The sequence below is a fragment of the Moschus berezovskii genome, chromosome 21 (assembly GCF_049115385.1).
Source record: "Moschus berezovskii isolate FMDL1 chromosome 21, NW_MosBer_1.0, whole genome shotgun sequence".
Lineage (NCBI taxonomy): Eukaryota > Metazoa > Chordata > Mammalia > Artiodactyla > Moschidae > Moschus > Moschus berezovskii.
The window spans coordinates 13275005-13290921 of NC_142480.1; the positions used below are offsets into that span (position 1 = coordinate 13275005).

A 15917-nucleotide genomic window follows, 5' to 3' on the forward strand; every position below is an offset into this window, starting at 1 on the left:
GAGACACCGGGTGATACCATCTTCGGGGGCCGGCGGGGGGGACAAAACTGGAGGAAGCGGGTGGCGCTTACACCGAGTCTCGCCACCTGGGGCCGAAGTTTCAGTTCTCAAGGATTTATAACGTGCTGAAGCTAAAGTAAATATGAGGAGAGTCGAGCGGTCAAAGGAAGAAGAGGTATGATCTCCCGGAGCCACCCCTCTCATGGACCGGACGCGGCTAATGGTGGGTCCCGCGGCCGCCGCTTCCGCCGGCGCGAGTGGCTGCGCCAGCCGCTGTCCTTGGCCGTGGGGTCGTTGTTGGCTCCGAGGCCGCAGGTGGGTCTGGGGTCCAGGGCGGTCGAAGCGGGAAGACTCGCCGTTGTGCAGGTGGGGTGGTGCACCTCTAGGAAGGCGCTCGGCGGCGGCGTGTGCGCGGGGATTGGGCTGGTCTGGGCCGCCTCGGGGCTGGAACGGCTTCCTGGGGCTTCTGGGCGAAGGAGACGGAGAAACGAAAGGAGCAGACTTTCAGGTGGGCGGCTGCGATCGTGCTTGGGAAAGGGTATTCTGAGGTTGTCCTAACGGGAAAACACCTTTAGATGTTATGGGACCTGAGGGGAAACCGGCCGGGATCAAAGCTCCCAGACTTTGAGAGATCGATCACAGCTCCCGGGCTACAGCCTGGAAGGGGCAGCTTCTCCGCTCCTTCGCAGTTTCAGCCTTCCTCGTTATTCAGGATTGGAAACTAACCTTACTCTCTTTTAAGTCTCAAACCCTCCTGAGCCGCCAAGCCCCAAAACACACACTTTTTTTAAATGTAGTTTTTAAATTAATATTTGTTCTTGATTTCTGAGTGTACATGTCATTCAATCGAGGTTCCGGACCTCAAAGAGTTCAGTTTCTCCTTGCATCCAGAACTGATTTTTTTATAGGTTAAGTCGACACTTTGGATCAATACACATAGATTGCTGTAAGGACTAATGGCTAACCATCTGTGTTTTTCCGGTGTGAATTTAGGAGGACTCACGAAAGTCACACCATATACAATTTTCTTTATAGATGTTAAGGAGGAAAAATTGGGTTGAAGAAAAGGTAATAAGGCAAATATTTTATCGTGCTTGACAGATAATGCACTTTTTACAAACTGAAGGTGCGTGGCAACCTTTTATATGCACTGGGAAACCAAAAAATTCTCGTGACTCACTTTATATTAGCTTTATTGCAGTAGTCTGGAACGAAACTTGTAATATCTCAAATTAAGCTTTCAGTGGGAAAAATGAGATAAAGCCAAGAGTAAGATTAATATACATGTTGACCTTTATAATTACTGTGAAAGACAGAAAAGCATGAATAAAGAGCATGGACCAAGGAACCAGACTGCCTGGGTATTAATCCCAGTTCTGGCACTTAACTGCTTCTGTGACCTTAGACAACTTGATTGTCCCTGCACTTCCTCATCTGAAAAAAGTATTCCTGCTTCACTGGGGACATGGCATTAGTTAATACATGTATAGTAATGTAAGGATTACATGAATTGGAGATTATGAAAAGCAGTTAAGAACCATGCCTGCTGCTGCTGCTGCTGCTAAGTCACTTCAGTCGTGTCCGACTCTGTGTGACCCCATAGACAGAAGCCCACCAGGCTCCCCCATCCCTGGGATTCTCCAGGCAAGAACACTGGAGTGGGTTGCCATTTCCTTCTCCAATGAGTGAAAGTGAAAAGTGAAAATGAAGTCGCTAAGTCGTGTCTGACCCTTAGCGACCCCATGGACTGCAGCCTACCAGGCTCTCCATCCATGGGATTTTCCAGGCAAGAGTACTGGAGTGGCTTGCCATTGCCTTCTCCTGCTGCTGCTGCTAAGTCACCTCAGTCGTGTCCGACTCTGTGTGACCCCATAGACGGAGGCCCACCAGGCTCCCCCGTCCCTGGGATTCTCCAGGCAAGAACCCTGGAGTGGCTTGCCATTGCCTTCTCCTATGGTTATATAAATAGTCAGGTCAGGTTTATTGAGAACAGATCTATTTTGTAAACAAGTCTTAATTTGGTTATATTTGATAAAAATGAGAGTAATTTTAGAAAAAAAAAAGATGTTTCAATAAATGTTGAATCCCAGTTTGTTAATAAAAGTCTGTATCTACTAAGAAAAAAAAATATTTAAAAAAAAAATGCCAAAAAAAAAAAAGAACCATGCCTGACAGAGAGTGCTCTAAGAGTCAGCTGTTTCTAGAAGTAGGGAGAAATTTTTGGATAATTTTGGTATCAGAGGTTACTTGATCAGTTACTCAATTCCCTGAGTTCAGAAGATTAAAAACCATTTAGTTTTTTTTTTTTTTCTTTCTTTCAGGAATACCATAGCTACTCTCAGTTCTGAAGTAGAAGCAAAATTTTTCTTGAGAGTCTTCATATAAAGAAGACACTAATAATATGTATAGTGCCCCTGAGGGCACCCATGTGGATGTCACTCTTAATCCAAACCTGGCATCACCGACTCGACAGACATGAGTTTGAGTGAATTCCGGGAGTTGGTGATAGACAGGGAGGCCTGGCGTGCTGTGATTCATGGGGTCGCAAAGAGTCGGACACGACTGAGCGACTGAACTGAACTGAGACTTGTCTCATTAGAGACTGTCCCAGATGCTCACTGCCCTCCATCTATCAAATAGAGCCATCGTGTGGTCTTGGGCCTGTGACCATGAACCTGTCTACACTCCTCCTCCACACTCCTCCTCCTATCCCTTCTCAAGGGGATCATTCTAGCTCACTTTCTTTAAAAATTTGTTTATTTTTTAACTGAAGGATAATTGCTTTACAGAATTATGTTGGTTTCTACCAAACATCTAGCTCACTTTTTATGTTCATCAATCTTTGTCTTTCCAGGTCATCCATTTGCAGTGACATATGCAGGACAAATTTTATGTCACTGGTCCCAGAGCCCATTAAGTAGTAGATTATACAATTGTAATATGAAATGCCTCTGGGACTAAGATTTGCCATTTATCTCTCAGGGATGGAAATCGCTTCCATCATGGTGAAAGTGAAAGTCTCTCAGTCATGTCCCATTCTTCAACCCCACGGACTTTACAGTCCATGGAATTCTCCAGAATACTGGAATGGGTAGCCTTTCCCTTCTCCAGGGGATCTTCCCAACCCAGGAATTGAACCGGGTTTCCTACATTGCAGGCAGATTCTTTACCAACTGAGCTATCAGGGAAGTCCATCATGGAGATTGACTCCAACTCTGGGTCCTAAATGTACAGAATCCTTTTATCTGTCACTCCCACTACCTTATCTGTAGAGTCTCTTCGAGAACCTGTATTAAGAGCAGCCCATGAGGCATTCATCTTTTCTGGTTAGAGTAAAGGCAGACAGAAATGCCTGCTGCCCTGTTAGAGGAGTGTAAACAGTAATGGCTTATTAGCCCACAGGTGGCCATGGGCTAAAGTCTTGGACCGAGAGTTAGCAATTACTTTTCTTGTTGGTTCAGTGTTGTGCTGTGTTGTTGTTCAGTCGCTAAGTCGTATCTGACTCTTTCCAACCCCCTGGGCTACAGCACTCGAGGGTTCCCTGTCCTTCGCTGTCTCCTGGTTGTTGAGTCACTCAGTCGTGTCTGACTCTTTGTGACACCATGGCCTGCAACCCACCAGGCTTCCCTGTCCATTACCAACTCCCGGAGCTTGCTCAAACCCACGTCCATTGAGTCGGTGGTGCCATCCAACCATCTCATCCTCTGTCGTCCCCTTCTTCCACCTTCAGTCTTTCCCAGCATCAGGGTCTTTTCCACTGAGTCAGTTCTTCACATCAGGTGGCCAAAGTATTGGAGTTTCAGCTTCAGCATCAGTCCTTCCAATGAATATTCAGGACTGATTTCCTTTAGGATGGACTAGTTGGATCTCCTTGGAGTCCAAGGGACTCTCAAGAGTCTTCTCCAACACCACAGTTCAAAAGTATCAGTTCTTAGGTGCTCAGCCTTCTTTATGGTCCAGCTCTCACAGCCATACATGACTGCTGGAAAACCGTAACTTTGACTAGGGTGGACCTTTGTCAGCAAAGTAATGTCTCTGCCTTTTAATATGCTGTCTAGATTGGTCATAGCTTTTCTTCCAGGGAGTAAGCATCTTTTAATTTCAAGGCTGCAGTCACCATCTGCGGTGATTTTGGAGCCAAAGAAAATAAAGTCTGTCACTGTTTCCATTGTTTCCCCATCTCTTTGCCATGAAGTGATGGGACCAGGTGCCATGATCTAAGTTTTTTGAATGCTGAGTTTTAAGCCAACTTTCACTCTCCTCTTTCACTTTCATTAAGAGGCTCTTTAGCTCCTCTTCACTTTCCCTTCTCCAGGAGATCTTCCCAACCCAGGGATCGAACCCAGGTCTCTCACACTGTAGGCAGATTCTTTACCATCTGAGCCACAAGGGAAGCCACTATCTCCTGGAGTTTGCTCAAATTCATGTCTGTCCAGTCAGTGACGGTACGGTTATCTAAGAGTCAGCTGTGCTGAGGGTTAAAATTGACACCTCTTAAGAAACTTACAACAGGTGAGAGAATAGATGACCCCTGGACTTCTCTAGAGACCTATATTGTCTAGTAATTTGTAGGTTAGTGCTTTCCAGGTTACATAATTTGATTAAGGCACACATTGTTATTCCCACACTTGACTGGCTCAAGTTTATAAAAAAACAAGTGGCTAACTTGACCAGAATCACAGAAAGTTCCTGAGTGTTTTATTAAATAGGTCTTAAAGATCTGAATGCAAATAATGTTATTTAGGGGAGGTACAATGCTAAGAAAACCACCGCCTTCAAAGGAATAAGGTAATGTTGCTTACATTTATATGTCTAAGAATGATTTGCAGCAAACCAACTGGGGAGTTTATTTCAAACATCTCATTTATTTACATCATAGTTTTCTGTATCGCTGATATTCAGACTGGAATATGCTGTGTGTAACATTATATTCTATGAAAGCAGTGTATAATAGTTGTGTGACTTATAACCTCATGTCTGTTTCCTAACCCAGTGCCTCTAGTGAGTAAACTTTGAGAAATAATTAGAATGTGTGTGAGAACCAGTTTCTTAGGAGAGGCAGGAATCCAGTCTACATAATCCTAGCACAGTTGAGTGCTAAGATTAGAAAGCACAGCTTCTTTCCAAACACAGCGAAGCCCTTTTATTAGCAGTAATGTATTCTCTTTCTGGGATGTTGCCATGTCTTCTCAGACATTATATAGGATTTACTCATTATAGATTCATGTGCATACACATGTATTTCACCTTTAGATCCAAATTTTTACAGAAAATTGATGATTGAACTGTGTTTCCATTGAAGTGCAGCTTCATCTTCCATGTGATGACTTCCAGTTCTTCTATAAAGACGTCATCCTCTTCTGCCTTTTGGAAACTCTTTAAACACTGTTTTTAAGCTGGGTCTTTGTTGTGCATGTGGGCTTTCTCTAGTTGTGGCAAGCAGAGGCTACTCTTCTTTGCTGTATAGAGGCTGCTCCTTGTGGCTTCTCTTTTTGCAGAGCACAGGCTCTTGGCACACAGGCTTCAGTAGTTGCAACACACGGGCTCAGTAGTTACAGAGCACAGGCTTAAGCGCTCTGCGGCATATGGGATTTTCCCAAACCAGAGATCGAACCCGTGTACCCAGCATTGGCAAGCAGATTCTTAACCACTAGACCACCAGGGAAGCCCTGGAAACTCTTAAAAACTTAATAAGTCTTAAGTACCATAAATGTCAATGTCAATTTGGGGAAGGGTCTCTATTAGAGGCATTTCAATATAATAGAAGGATCTAGGCCTTTGGGATGAACCTGTGTTTGAATTCCAGCTTTATATGTAATACCTATTTGGGTTAAACTGTTTTCTTATCTGTAAAATAAGAGTAATAATTTTTCATGTTATATATTGGACTATATGATGGCTCTGGTACCTAGTAGTCATTCTACAAGAGTAAAAGTTCCCTTCTCTCCATATCTTTTGTAGAGTTATTTAATTGATATTCAGATCTACTGTGACATTATTCAGTATGATTCTTTAAAAAATTTCTCATGTTTTCATTTCCTTTTAAAATTAGTTTTAAAAAATAGTTTTCAATAATTATAGCTTTAAAGAATTCTGCTTCTGACAATATTATTGTTATATCAGTTTTAACATTGTGAGCTATGCTAAATCTAAAAATATTTTACATGTGTAAAAGTTCTAAAACAATACTAGGAGGGTGAAAATACTCAGCTTTTGCAGGCAGAATTTTTTAATACTCTCTCCAATCCTGTGATAGATCACTGGTAGAACTTGAAATAAAATTAATAAATTGACTTTAGTGCAGGGTAATTTTCATACTCATCATTGTCACCTGTGTAATCTTCATTAACTAGATTTTAAGTAATATACTACATTCTGAAGAGGCTTATTATGCTTTTAAGATCTGTCTCCTATGTTTAGAACTATCTTCCTGTGTCAGGTGTGATTTGAAAGATATTTCAAAAGTGGCTATATTTCAGGGTTGTTGTGTTTTTTTTTTATAGCATTCATGATGAACTTACTTCAGGTTGTGCGTGACCACTGGGTACATGTACTTGTCCCTATGGGATTTGTCTTTGGATATTATCTAGACAGGAAGAATGATGAAAAGCTAACTGCCTTCAGGAACAAGAGTCTGTTATATAAAAGGTTAGTTTTTGTGTTTTTTAAACCAACAGTCAGCTTTTGGAAGTATTCTTCTTAATATCATTAGTGCCAAAAATAAACAGAAGGGGTGATTCCCACTCCTCCAAGGATTTAGTGATACTATTTTGTTGTTTAGCCCTTACATAAAGCAGTATGGTTACCTTTGCGGTGTAAACAAGTCTCTAGTTTCTGAACAGGCTATTTCAGATCTTTGAAAGTCTTTTATTCCAAGGTTCATTTTAATGTAGAAACAGTTTCGTACCATCTCATCAAAGCCTATTCTGTATGCAACTTTAACATATATTATCATATACTGTCTTACTTAGTCCATGATGTAGCTGAAATCAACAGCACTAATGGCTTGAGGCACTGGTCTCAGCAACACTCCTCAAGAGCTTTAGGCAGGATGGTTGCGTGATCAGATATCAACTGGCAGCCGCCTTGTCCCATTGTGTCTCTGGAGATGGCTTATTTGGCAGCAGAGTTAGAGTTAGCAAGACAGGGTATCCGCCACTGGCTGTGATGCTGGGAAGGAGGAAGCTCACAGGACAAGAGAATCGAGCAGCAGCCATGGGAGGTGTGTAGAGGAGGCTCATCGTTAGGGATTTCGAAACAGAAAAAATGAGCTCGAAAGAGTCTAAAGCATTAAATGAAGTCACTGAGAGGATAACTGCTTTCATGTAGACTAATTAGAGATTATAGCTGTTAAAAAGAAATTACAGTTGTTTAATCTGGAAAAATGAAATTGAAGAGGTGGTAAAAGGTTTAAAATCACAAGAGAATAGAAGGAATATTCTCAATCTAATAAAAATTTTTGAATGGGTCAGTTTAATACAATATAAAACACCAAATTCATATTCTCCTGACTTTCCCTTTTATTCTTTCATAAAAGTTTTCTTTACACTTTTGCTTCTCCTTTTTTTTTCTTTCTATGCAGGGAATTGAAACCTAATGAAGAAGTCACCTGGAAATAATGGCTACAGCTGAATTACAGAATGTTCACATTTTTTAAATTATAAGAGAAAAACACACTCATTTAATTTGAAGAATTTAAAGTGTGATCGTTTTTGTGCTGAAATAATCTCTCCCATTTCAATAACAGATGTAGTGATTAAAAAGTAGTCACCAAATCATAGCCCAACTTTTCAGAAATTTTTTTCAAACCTTGTGCTTCAAAGGATCTCTAAAAAGAAGATGGTAGGATTTTATTTGCTAAAAATCAATAACAGAAAATTTTAGTGACCTTGGGGTTAGCAAAGATTTCTTAAATATAACATATAAAGCGTGAGCCAGTTTTTAAAACCAAGACATACTTTATCAAAATTAAAAACCTTTGCTCTTTAAAAGACACTATTCAGGGACTTTCCTGGCAGTTCAGTGGTTAAGATTCTGTGATTCCAATGCAGGAGACATGGGTTCAATCCCTAGTCAGGGAACTAGGACCCCACATGCCATGCAGTGTGGCAAAAAAATTTTTAAATAAAGTTTTTAAAAAAGACATTTAAGGGGAGAAGGAAAGGGTGGGAGGTATGGAGATAGTAACATGGAAACATACATTACCTTATGTAAAATAGATAGCCAGTGGGAATTTGCTGTATGACTCAGGGAACTCAAACCAGGGCTCAATAACAACCTAGAGAGGTGTGGAAAGGATGTTCAGGTGGGGGGGGGACATGGGTAAACCTATGGCTGATTCATGTTGATGTTTAGTAGAGACCAATGCAATACTGCAAAGTAATTATCCGTCAATTAAAAAGGAAAAAAAAAAACACAAGACAGTGAAAATGCAGCCACACATTAGGAGAAACTATTTGCAAAACATATACAATATGTAAAGAACTCAATAATATAACCAAATTTTTAAAAAGCAAAAGACTTTTAACAGGCACTTCACTGAAAAACGGATATGAGAATGGCAGATATGCACATGAAAAGATGCTCAAAATCGGTAGTCATTAGGGAAATGCAAATGAAAACCACAGCAAGAAACCACTGTACGTCTATTAGAATGGTTAAAATTAAGGAGACTGATCTTACCAAGTGTTGGCAAGGGTGTGGAGCACCTGGAACTCACACTGCTGGCAGGAATGGAAAATGTAGCTGCTAGGAGTTGTACCACTTTAGAAAACAATTGAGCAGTTTCAAGATAAACATACACCTACCATCTGACCCAGCCATTCTTTTCTGAGGTAATTACCCAGAAGAAATGCATACATGCCAAAAGAAAGCATAATCCACACAAAGATGTCTACACGAATGTTCATAGCAGCTCTATTTATAAAAGCCAAAAATTACAGAGAACCCAAATGCCCATCAACAAAGGGAAAAATTGTATTAATGGACTACTACTCTGCAATAAAAAGGAATGGTCTATTGATAAAATATAGATGAATTTCTGAATGAAAAAGCCAACCAAAAGCACACATTTATACATAATGTTAGAAACTGCAGACTAGAGTAACAAAGCAGGTCTGTGGCTGCCAGGGAGTGGGCTCCCGGAAGGAGCTGGCGAAAAGGATATGTATGGGCATAAGGAAATGGGTACGGGATGTTCATAGTCATGATTGTGCTGATGGCTTCTCTGTACACACACACGTCATCTGTTACATCCAACTACCTCTTTGGAAAGGAAGTTTTGTTTTGGTAAGATTGAATTTAGGGGAAGTGAAATTACAATGTAATGATAGTCTCTTGTCACTTATTCTTTTCAGAACTCAGGACATTTATGCTGACATTTTAAAATGTCACACATTAGAAATTCTATTAAACTATCTGATTTGGGGTAACAAAATATATAAAGAAAGCTGAGCACAGAAGAATTGATGCGTTTGAACTGTGGTGTTGGAGAAGACTCGAGAGTCCCTTGGACTGCAAGGAGATCCAACCAGTCCATCCTAAAGGAGATCAGTCCTGGGTGTTCATTGGCGGGACTGATGCTGAAGCTCCAATACTTTGGCCACATGATGCGGAGAGCTGACTCATTTGAAAAGACCCTGATGCTGGGAAAGATGGAGGGCAGGAGAAGGGGATGACAAAGGATGAGATGGTTAGATGGCATCACCAACTCAATGAACAAGGGTTTGAGTGGACTCCCGGAGTTGGTGATGGACAGGGAGGCCTGGCGTACTGCGGTTCATGGGGTCACAAAGAGTCGGACACAACTGAGTGACTGGACTGAACTGAATAAAATATAGGTCAGTTTAAAAGAAGCAGTGTTCCAACAGGATTTATCCATGTGTAATCTCGCTTGTTAACATGATTTCAATGAAGTAGATTTAGAGAAAAGTTGAGCTGTCCAAGGTGACAGATGTTTCCTGGAAGAGTATTTAGCCCATCTCCTCTGTCTCCAGGAACTCTTTCTTGATTTAACTCAGGAACCTCTCCCTCTCCTACTGAACTCTTGTAATACTTTGTGCCCCCCCCCAAATACTTGCATTCATTCACTACTTTGCACCAACCCTGATATAAAGAGTGAGACTCCTCTGACCTTCAAAAGATGATGGTTCAGTAGCATATAAATTAGTCCAGTATGTTGCAATGAGAGTTGTAAAGTAGGCAGGTGCCAGGTATAGTGGTGGCACAAAGGACTTTTCCTCAAAGGGTTTCCAGAAGTCAAGGGAAGCTGGTGTGACTGGAACAGAGGGAATTCTGGGAGATAAGACCAGACAGGTGTTTGGTCTGGATCACAAAGAACTTTTTAAACCAGCAACAGGAAGCCATTGAAAGATTTCAAATAGGGTAACACGGTGTAATTACGCATGAAGATTCCTCCCAGTATAAGCTCTGTGAAAGTGAAACTGTTTGTCTCTTTCATGATTATAGTTCCAGTGCTTGATATGTATTCACATTCCATTTGTTAAGAGAAATACTGGTGAGGTTTGCATTCTTGAAAGAACACGGACAGAACTATGAGTTGAACATATTAAAACGAATTTGAAGACCAATTCAGAAATCCTGGGACTGGACTACAGGAGAGACTAAGAGGGCAAGCAGTAGCGATGCAGACAGGAGAGAGACGTGAACACACAGCATTTGAGGACTGTTGGAACAAGAGGTGATAGGGAAGAATGAAAGAATCAGGAATGATTTTCAGATACTACCTTCATTAGTTCATCTGAAAGACATTGACTACGCAATACATAAAGTCAAATAAGACATGGATCCTTGCCATTTATGGGCTTCTCAGGTGGTTCAGTGGTAAAGAATCCTCCTGCCAATGCAAGGAGATGCGGGTTCAATCCCTGGGTGGGGAAGATCCCCTGGAGAAGGAAATGGGAACCCACACCAGTATTCTTTCCTGGAGAATCCCATGGACAGAGGAGCCTGGTGGGCTACAGGCCATAGGGTTGCAAAGTGTCAGACATAACTGAGCAACTGAGCATGCAATGCACCTGCCATTTACAGGGCATCAGTGAAAACACATGGTCAAACCAACTATTATGATACTGTATAAAAGGTACCACATACGATTCAGACGCACACAAGAGCTCAGAACAGGGACAGGGCCTTCTACATACTTGAAGAGGAGGGAATACTTCCTGGAGAGTGTGGTCTCTCAGTTTTGATGAACAATATGAGTTATCTTATGAAGATCAAATTTGGGATGTGCCAAATATCGAGTGGAGTTATCAGATAGGAAATGCAGCAAATCTAATACCCAAATCACACAAGGCTTTAGTGGCAAAGCCAAACCCACAACTTGGATTCTGACTTCAGGCACTGATCTTTTCACTTTATGCTGCTTGCTATTAATCACGTGCTCAATATGTAGGGAAAGCCGAATGAAATAATTATTAGTAATTCAACATTACTAAATATTGCCAGGTACTGTTCTATATGCTAAGGATTTTAACAAATCTCAAAAGTCATTTGGGAAAGTTTATTAATATATCCCAGTAAGAAATGAATCTGGCTTCCCAGGTGGTGCTAGTGGTAAAGAAACCTCCTCCCAATGCAGGAGACATGGGTTTGATCCCTGGGTTGGGAAGATCCCCTGGAGGAGAGCATGGCAACCCACTCTAGTATTCTTGCCTGGAGAATCCCATGGACAGAGCAGCCTGGCAGGCTACAGTCCATAGGGTTGCAGAGTCAGACATGACTGAAAGGACTGAGCACACACACAAGCAATTAATTACAGTAGAGTTGAATCATGATCCTCCAAAATTCAAATTCATCCAGAACCAAAGGCATTATTTGGAAATAGAGTCTTTGCCAATATATTTAGTTAAGGATATCAACTCGAAATTACCTTGGATTAGAGTGGAACCTAAATTCAATGATTGGTGTTATTTATAAGAGGAGAGGTCACAAAGAGACACAGAAAGAAGAAGGCCATGTGAAGGCAAAGGCAGAAATTGGAGTTAGGTTGCCACAAGCTAAAGAACACCAGGAGCTACCAGACGCTAAAAGAAGCAAGAAAGGACTTGCCACTAAAGGCTTCAGAAAGAGCAGGGCCCTGCTGACACCTTGGGTTCAGATTTCTGGCCACAAGGACAATGAGAATAAATTTTTGCTTTTAAGTCACCAAGTTTGTGATAATTTGCTACAAAATAGGAAATGAACACAACCACATATTTTTCTGAATTAGTAATACATTAATTAACTCAAAAATCAAGACTAGGAACTTCCCTAGTGGTCCAGTGGCTAAGACTGTGCTTCTAACGCAGGGGGCCCAGGTTTGGTCCCTGGTCCGGGAATTAGATCCCACAGGCCACAAGACCAGGTATGGTCAAGTAAACAAATATTTTTAAAAATCAAGACCAAAATTGTATACAGTAAAATGTCTCCAGCCCACTCTTACCACCATTGCCTAGACCCCTTCCCACCCAAACATGTAACCTCTGAGTTTTCTGTATATTCTTCCAGAGTTCTTTCTCTACACAGATACACATTTTCTTTAAAAAAAAAACAAAACAGAAAAACTGGTTTGCCTATTCTTTTTCACTTCCTGAGACCATGATTTGTTTCCCCAGTTAGGCTACAGTTTCTTAAGAACACTATTTCCAATACAAGACTGTGGACTGTACATGCAGAGACGCTTGACAAATGATAACCAAATCACTTGAGCACCTGGTCCTCACAGGCAGTTTCATTTCCTTCCCTGCCATTGCCCCTTGGACATGGACTCACCAAGGTCACCCATGGTCTCTGTAGCAACACAATTTAGTGGGCTCTTATAAGTCCCCATGCTGCTGGGCTTCTGGATGGCAAATGACACTAACTGCTCTTTGAAACATTTCCTTCCCAGGTCTTCCATAACATTACACCCTTCTGCTTTCCTTTGCTGCCCTCAGGGCTCTGCTAGATCCTCTTCCCAGTTTCCTCCTTTCCCTGAAGATGATTATATTCACTTCTGTGGTTTCAGTTCCCTTTTTTTATGCCAACAACTCCCCATTCTACAGCCAAACAACATATCTATCTATCCATCCACCCACCTCAACGTTGAATATCTCATAGATATTTCACATTCAACCAATATCTGCAAAGCATAAATTCTTTGTCTTTTTCTCCTCCCCAAAGCTTCTCCTCCCAATTATTCCCCACCTCAGTGAATATCCTTCCTGCTACAGTGGCTACCTAGGGCAGAAACCCAGACGTCTGACCCTAACACTTCTCTCTCTCATTCCCCACTCTCTCACCAAGTTTGGTTGAGTCTCCCCACTTGGTGGCTTAGATGGTAAAGAATTTGCCTACGATACTGGAGACATGGGGTTCAAGTCCTGGATCTAGAAGATCTCCTGGAGAAGGGAATGGCTACCCACGCCAATATTCTTGCCTGTAGGATGCCATGGACAGAGGAGCCTGACAGGCTACCGTGTATGGGTCACAAAGAGTGGGACACGTTCATATTTTCAGTCTCACTTGCTAATTATCTCTCAAAATGGTCTCTCTCCATCACTAAGTTATGATGCTAGTCCAAACACTGTCATCTATCCCAGGATTCCTCTGACAGTAATGGCTCTCTGCTTCTGCCAAACTGATCACTCTAAAACACAAATCTGAGTCTATCTCACCTCCTTGTAAAATCTTTTTATAGCTCCCCATTGCCTGTGAAAAGCACACCTTCCTAGGGCTTCCTTGGTGGTCTACTGGTTAAGACTCCATGCTTACAATGTAGGGGACTTGGATTCAATCCCTCACCTGGGAACTAAGGTCCTACATGCCTGTGGTGCCAAGGAGAAGATTTTTAAAAAAAGCACACCTTCCTTAATCTGGTTTCAGGGTACGAGACCTGCTCTTATTCTGCTCCTTCAGCTTCCCCCACCACTATACTGGGCTTTTCATCTCCTCAATTTACGCTTCCGCTTCAGGGCCAGAACACTGACATCTAGTAACAAGGTGTCTGGAGTTTCTAGTTGTGCTGTACTATATTCATGACTCACTTTCCCCGTGTGTGAAATAGGGATAATAATGCCTACATCAACGTTTGCTGTATTAAATTTCTTAACATATGCAAAGCACTTCCAAGAGTGCCCGCCTGCCAGTAAGTCCTATGTAAATAATAACTCTCATTTTCACACACGTGGTCAGTATTGAAAGATGCAATGAAAATTTCTATGGAGGAGGAGAAAGATAGTAAATTACCGTAAGCAAATATGATAAAAAGACAATACAAATACAAAATAAAAGTAGAAAACAGAAAGAACGTAGAACCTCAGTGATCCTTATTCAAAACAAATCCCCAGAAGCTTAGGAATCCAGCACAATGAGTGGGAAGGGAAGATGATCCTCCATACGGCAGGGGGCGCTGCAGCACTCCCCAGCTCGAGGGGATAAACCAGGGATGCTAGGATGCGCTACGAAGGTCACGTGCCCCTCATTCACCGCCCCGGCGTTCACGCCTCGTCGCTCCACGTGACCCGCATCCTCCGGGATGATTGGTCCACGTGAGGCACGTGGGCCGGGCGGACCGCGGGGGGGCGGGGCGGGGGCGGAGGGGTGGGGCCGGGGGCGGAGCTGGAGGGGGGTGGTTCGGCGCGGGGGCCGTTGGCTCCAGACAAATAAACATGGAGTCCATCTTCCACGAAAAAGTGAGTGTCCACGTTCGGTGGGGAGCTGTCCACGGCGTGGTGGCGGGCGTGGGGCGCGGCCACGCCGCCTCCCGGGCAGCTGGGTGGGGCCCGAGAGGCCCCCATCCAGATCTCGCCGGGCGGGGGGAGCTTCCCCGAGAGGGGAGCTTCACCGGTGTCCCCATTGCACCCCAAGGCCCGTGCCCGGGGATCCGGAGGAGCCCCGCTCCGGGGATGTTTGGGAAGCCGGGAGGGGATAAAGGCCGGGCCGGGGGCACCTCCGGGCACGAGAGAGGGGATGGCTTCTGCGCTTCCCCTCCACTTTCCGTGGGATTTCTTCTGTCCCCGTCTCTCCGTCTCCCCACATCCTAGCTAGTCACCTCTTGGACATCTCCCTCTATCCTTCCCAACTCCGCCCCACTCTGCCAGTCCTAGCCCTTGGAAGAATTAACTTTTCCTTCTCTGGGCTCCTCAGTTCTATAGTGGAATCTCCCATACCCTCAGATCCTTGTCCTGCACTGGGTCCGTAAGCCTCTCGAGGCAGGGACCTTGGCTCGTCCCATGGAGGGCGTGACACTTCAGCGAAGTGAAGTAGGAAACCCGGTGCGCCTCTGCACTGGGAAGTCGTCACAAGAGTTTCTGTTACGAGATGTTTGGGTTTCGTTTTTTTCGGTAGTGGCATCTTTCCGGATCAGGCGGCCAGCTTTCTTGTTAGGTATGAAGGATGGGCAGGAATAATGTTGTTATCTGCTTAGCCCATTGTGCTTTGATTCTTCCATGACTATGCACTTGAAGATTAATGTTTGTGGCATGTGGATAAACTCGTCTTTTTTTGCATTACCATTTCATTTGAGTGTGAATGAAACCTTCCCCAGGTCGGCTTAAACACATATCATATTTCATAATAGTTTCATGTTTGAAATGAGTTGCTGCTGAGGCTGTTACTTTTGTAGGAGCAACGGGGTTTTCTTTTGTTAAATACTTATAATATATATCCATTTAAAAATGCACACACACAGCAATCAAAGCAATCAGAACAAAGGAAGTGCAGTATAAATTCAAACAAATTGTTATGGAATGCTTTTCTTTATAGAAAACATTTCAGAAAGGTTTTTTTTTTTTTTTTGGTGGATGAGGAAGGATTCAGTGTTCAGTTATCACTAATCTTTTCAGTTGGCTGACATATATGAATCCTGGACAAGAGAACTTTATCGTTGCTTGGCTAAGGAGATTGGATGAAAAGAACCTTGAGTGGACATATTT

At 42.8% G+C, this 15917-nt stretch overlaps 2 protein-coding genes across 5 annotated transcripts in view; both read left to right on the plus strand.

Annotated features, from left to right (window-relative positions):
* The first annotated feature begins 156 nt into the window (after positions 1 to 156).
* Positions 157 to 7780, plus strand: NDUFB1 (NADH:ubiquinone oxidoreductase subunit B1). Of its 2 annotated transcripts, none has more exons than XM_088829453.1 (3): positions 157 to 315; positions 6504 to 6648; positions 7583 to 7780. In XM_088829453.1, exons 2-3 carry the CDS (start codon positions 6509 to 6511, stop codon positions 7617 to 7619), a joined length of 177 nt encoding a protein of 58 aa, XP_088685579.1. In that variant the 5' UTR covers positions 157 to 315; positions 6504 to 6508; the 3' UTR covers positions 7620 to 7780. The 2 variants fall into 2 exon arrangements, with proteins under 2 accessions (XP_088685579.1, XP_088685580.1); XM_088829454.1 differs by lacking the exon at positions 157 to 315 and adding an exon at positions 322 to 508.
* Positions 7781 to 14607: 6827 nt separating this feature from the next.
* Positions 14608 to 15917, plus strand: part of ATXN3 (ataxin 3) — a 43491-nt gene continuing 42181 nt past the window's right edge. For all 3 annotated transcript variants that reach the window (XM_055418398.2, XM_055418400.2, XM_055418401.2), the window contains exon 1: positions 14608 to 14675. In XM_055418398.2, the coding sequence (XP_055274373.2) occupies positions 14652 to 14675 (24 nt within the window). In that variant the 5' untranslated portion in view covers positions 14608 to 14651. The remainder of the gene's footprint in view (positions 14676 to 15917) is intronic.

Excerpts from the sequence above, each read along its gene's own strand:
- NDUFB1 (XM_088829453.1), top strand. The coding sequence starts at position 6,509 with ATGATGAACTTACTTCAGGTTGTGCGTGACCACTGGGTACATGTACTT. Across the intron at positions 6,649-7,582 it reads AAGAGTCTGTTATATAAAAG|GGAATTGAAACCTAATGAAG; the intron begins GTTAGTTTTTGT and ends CTTTCTATGCAG.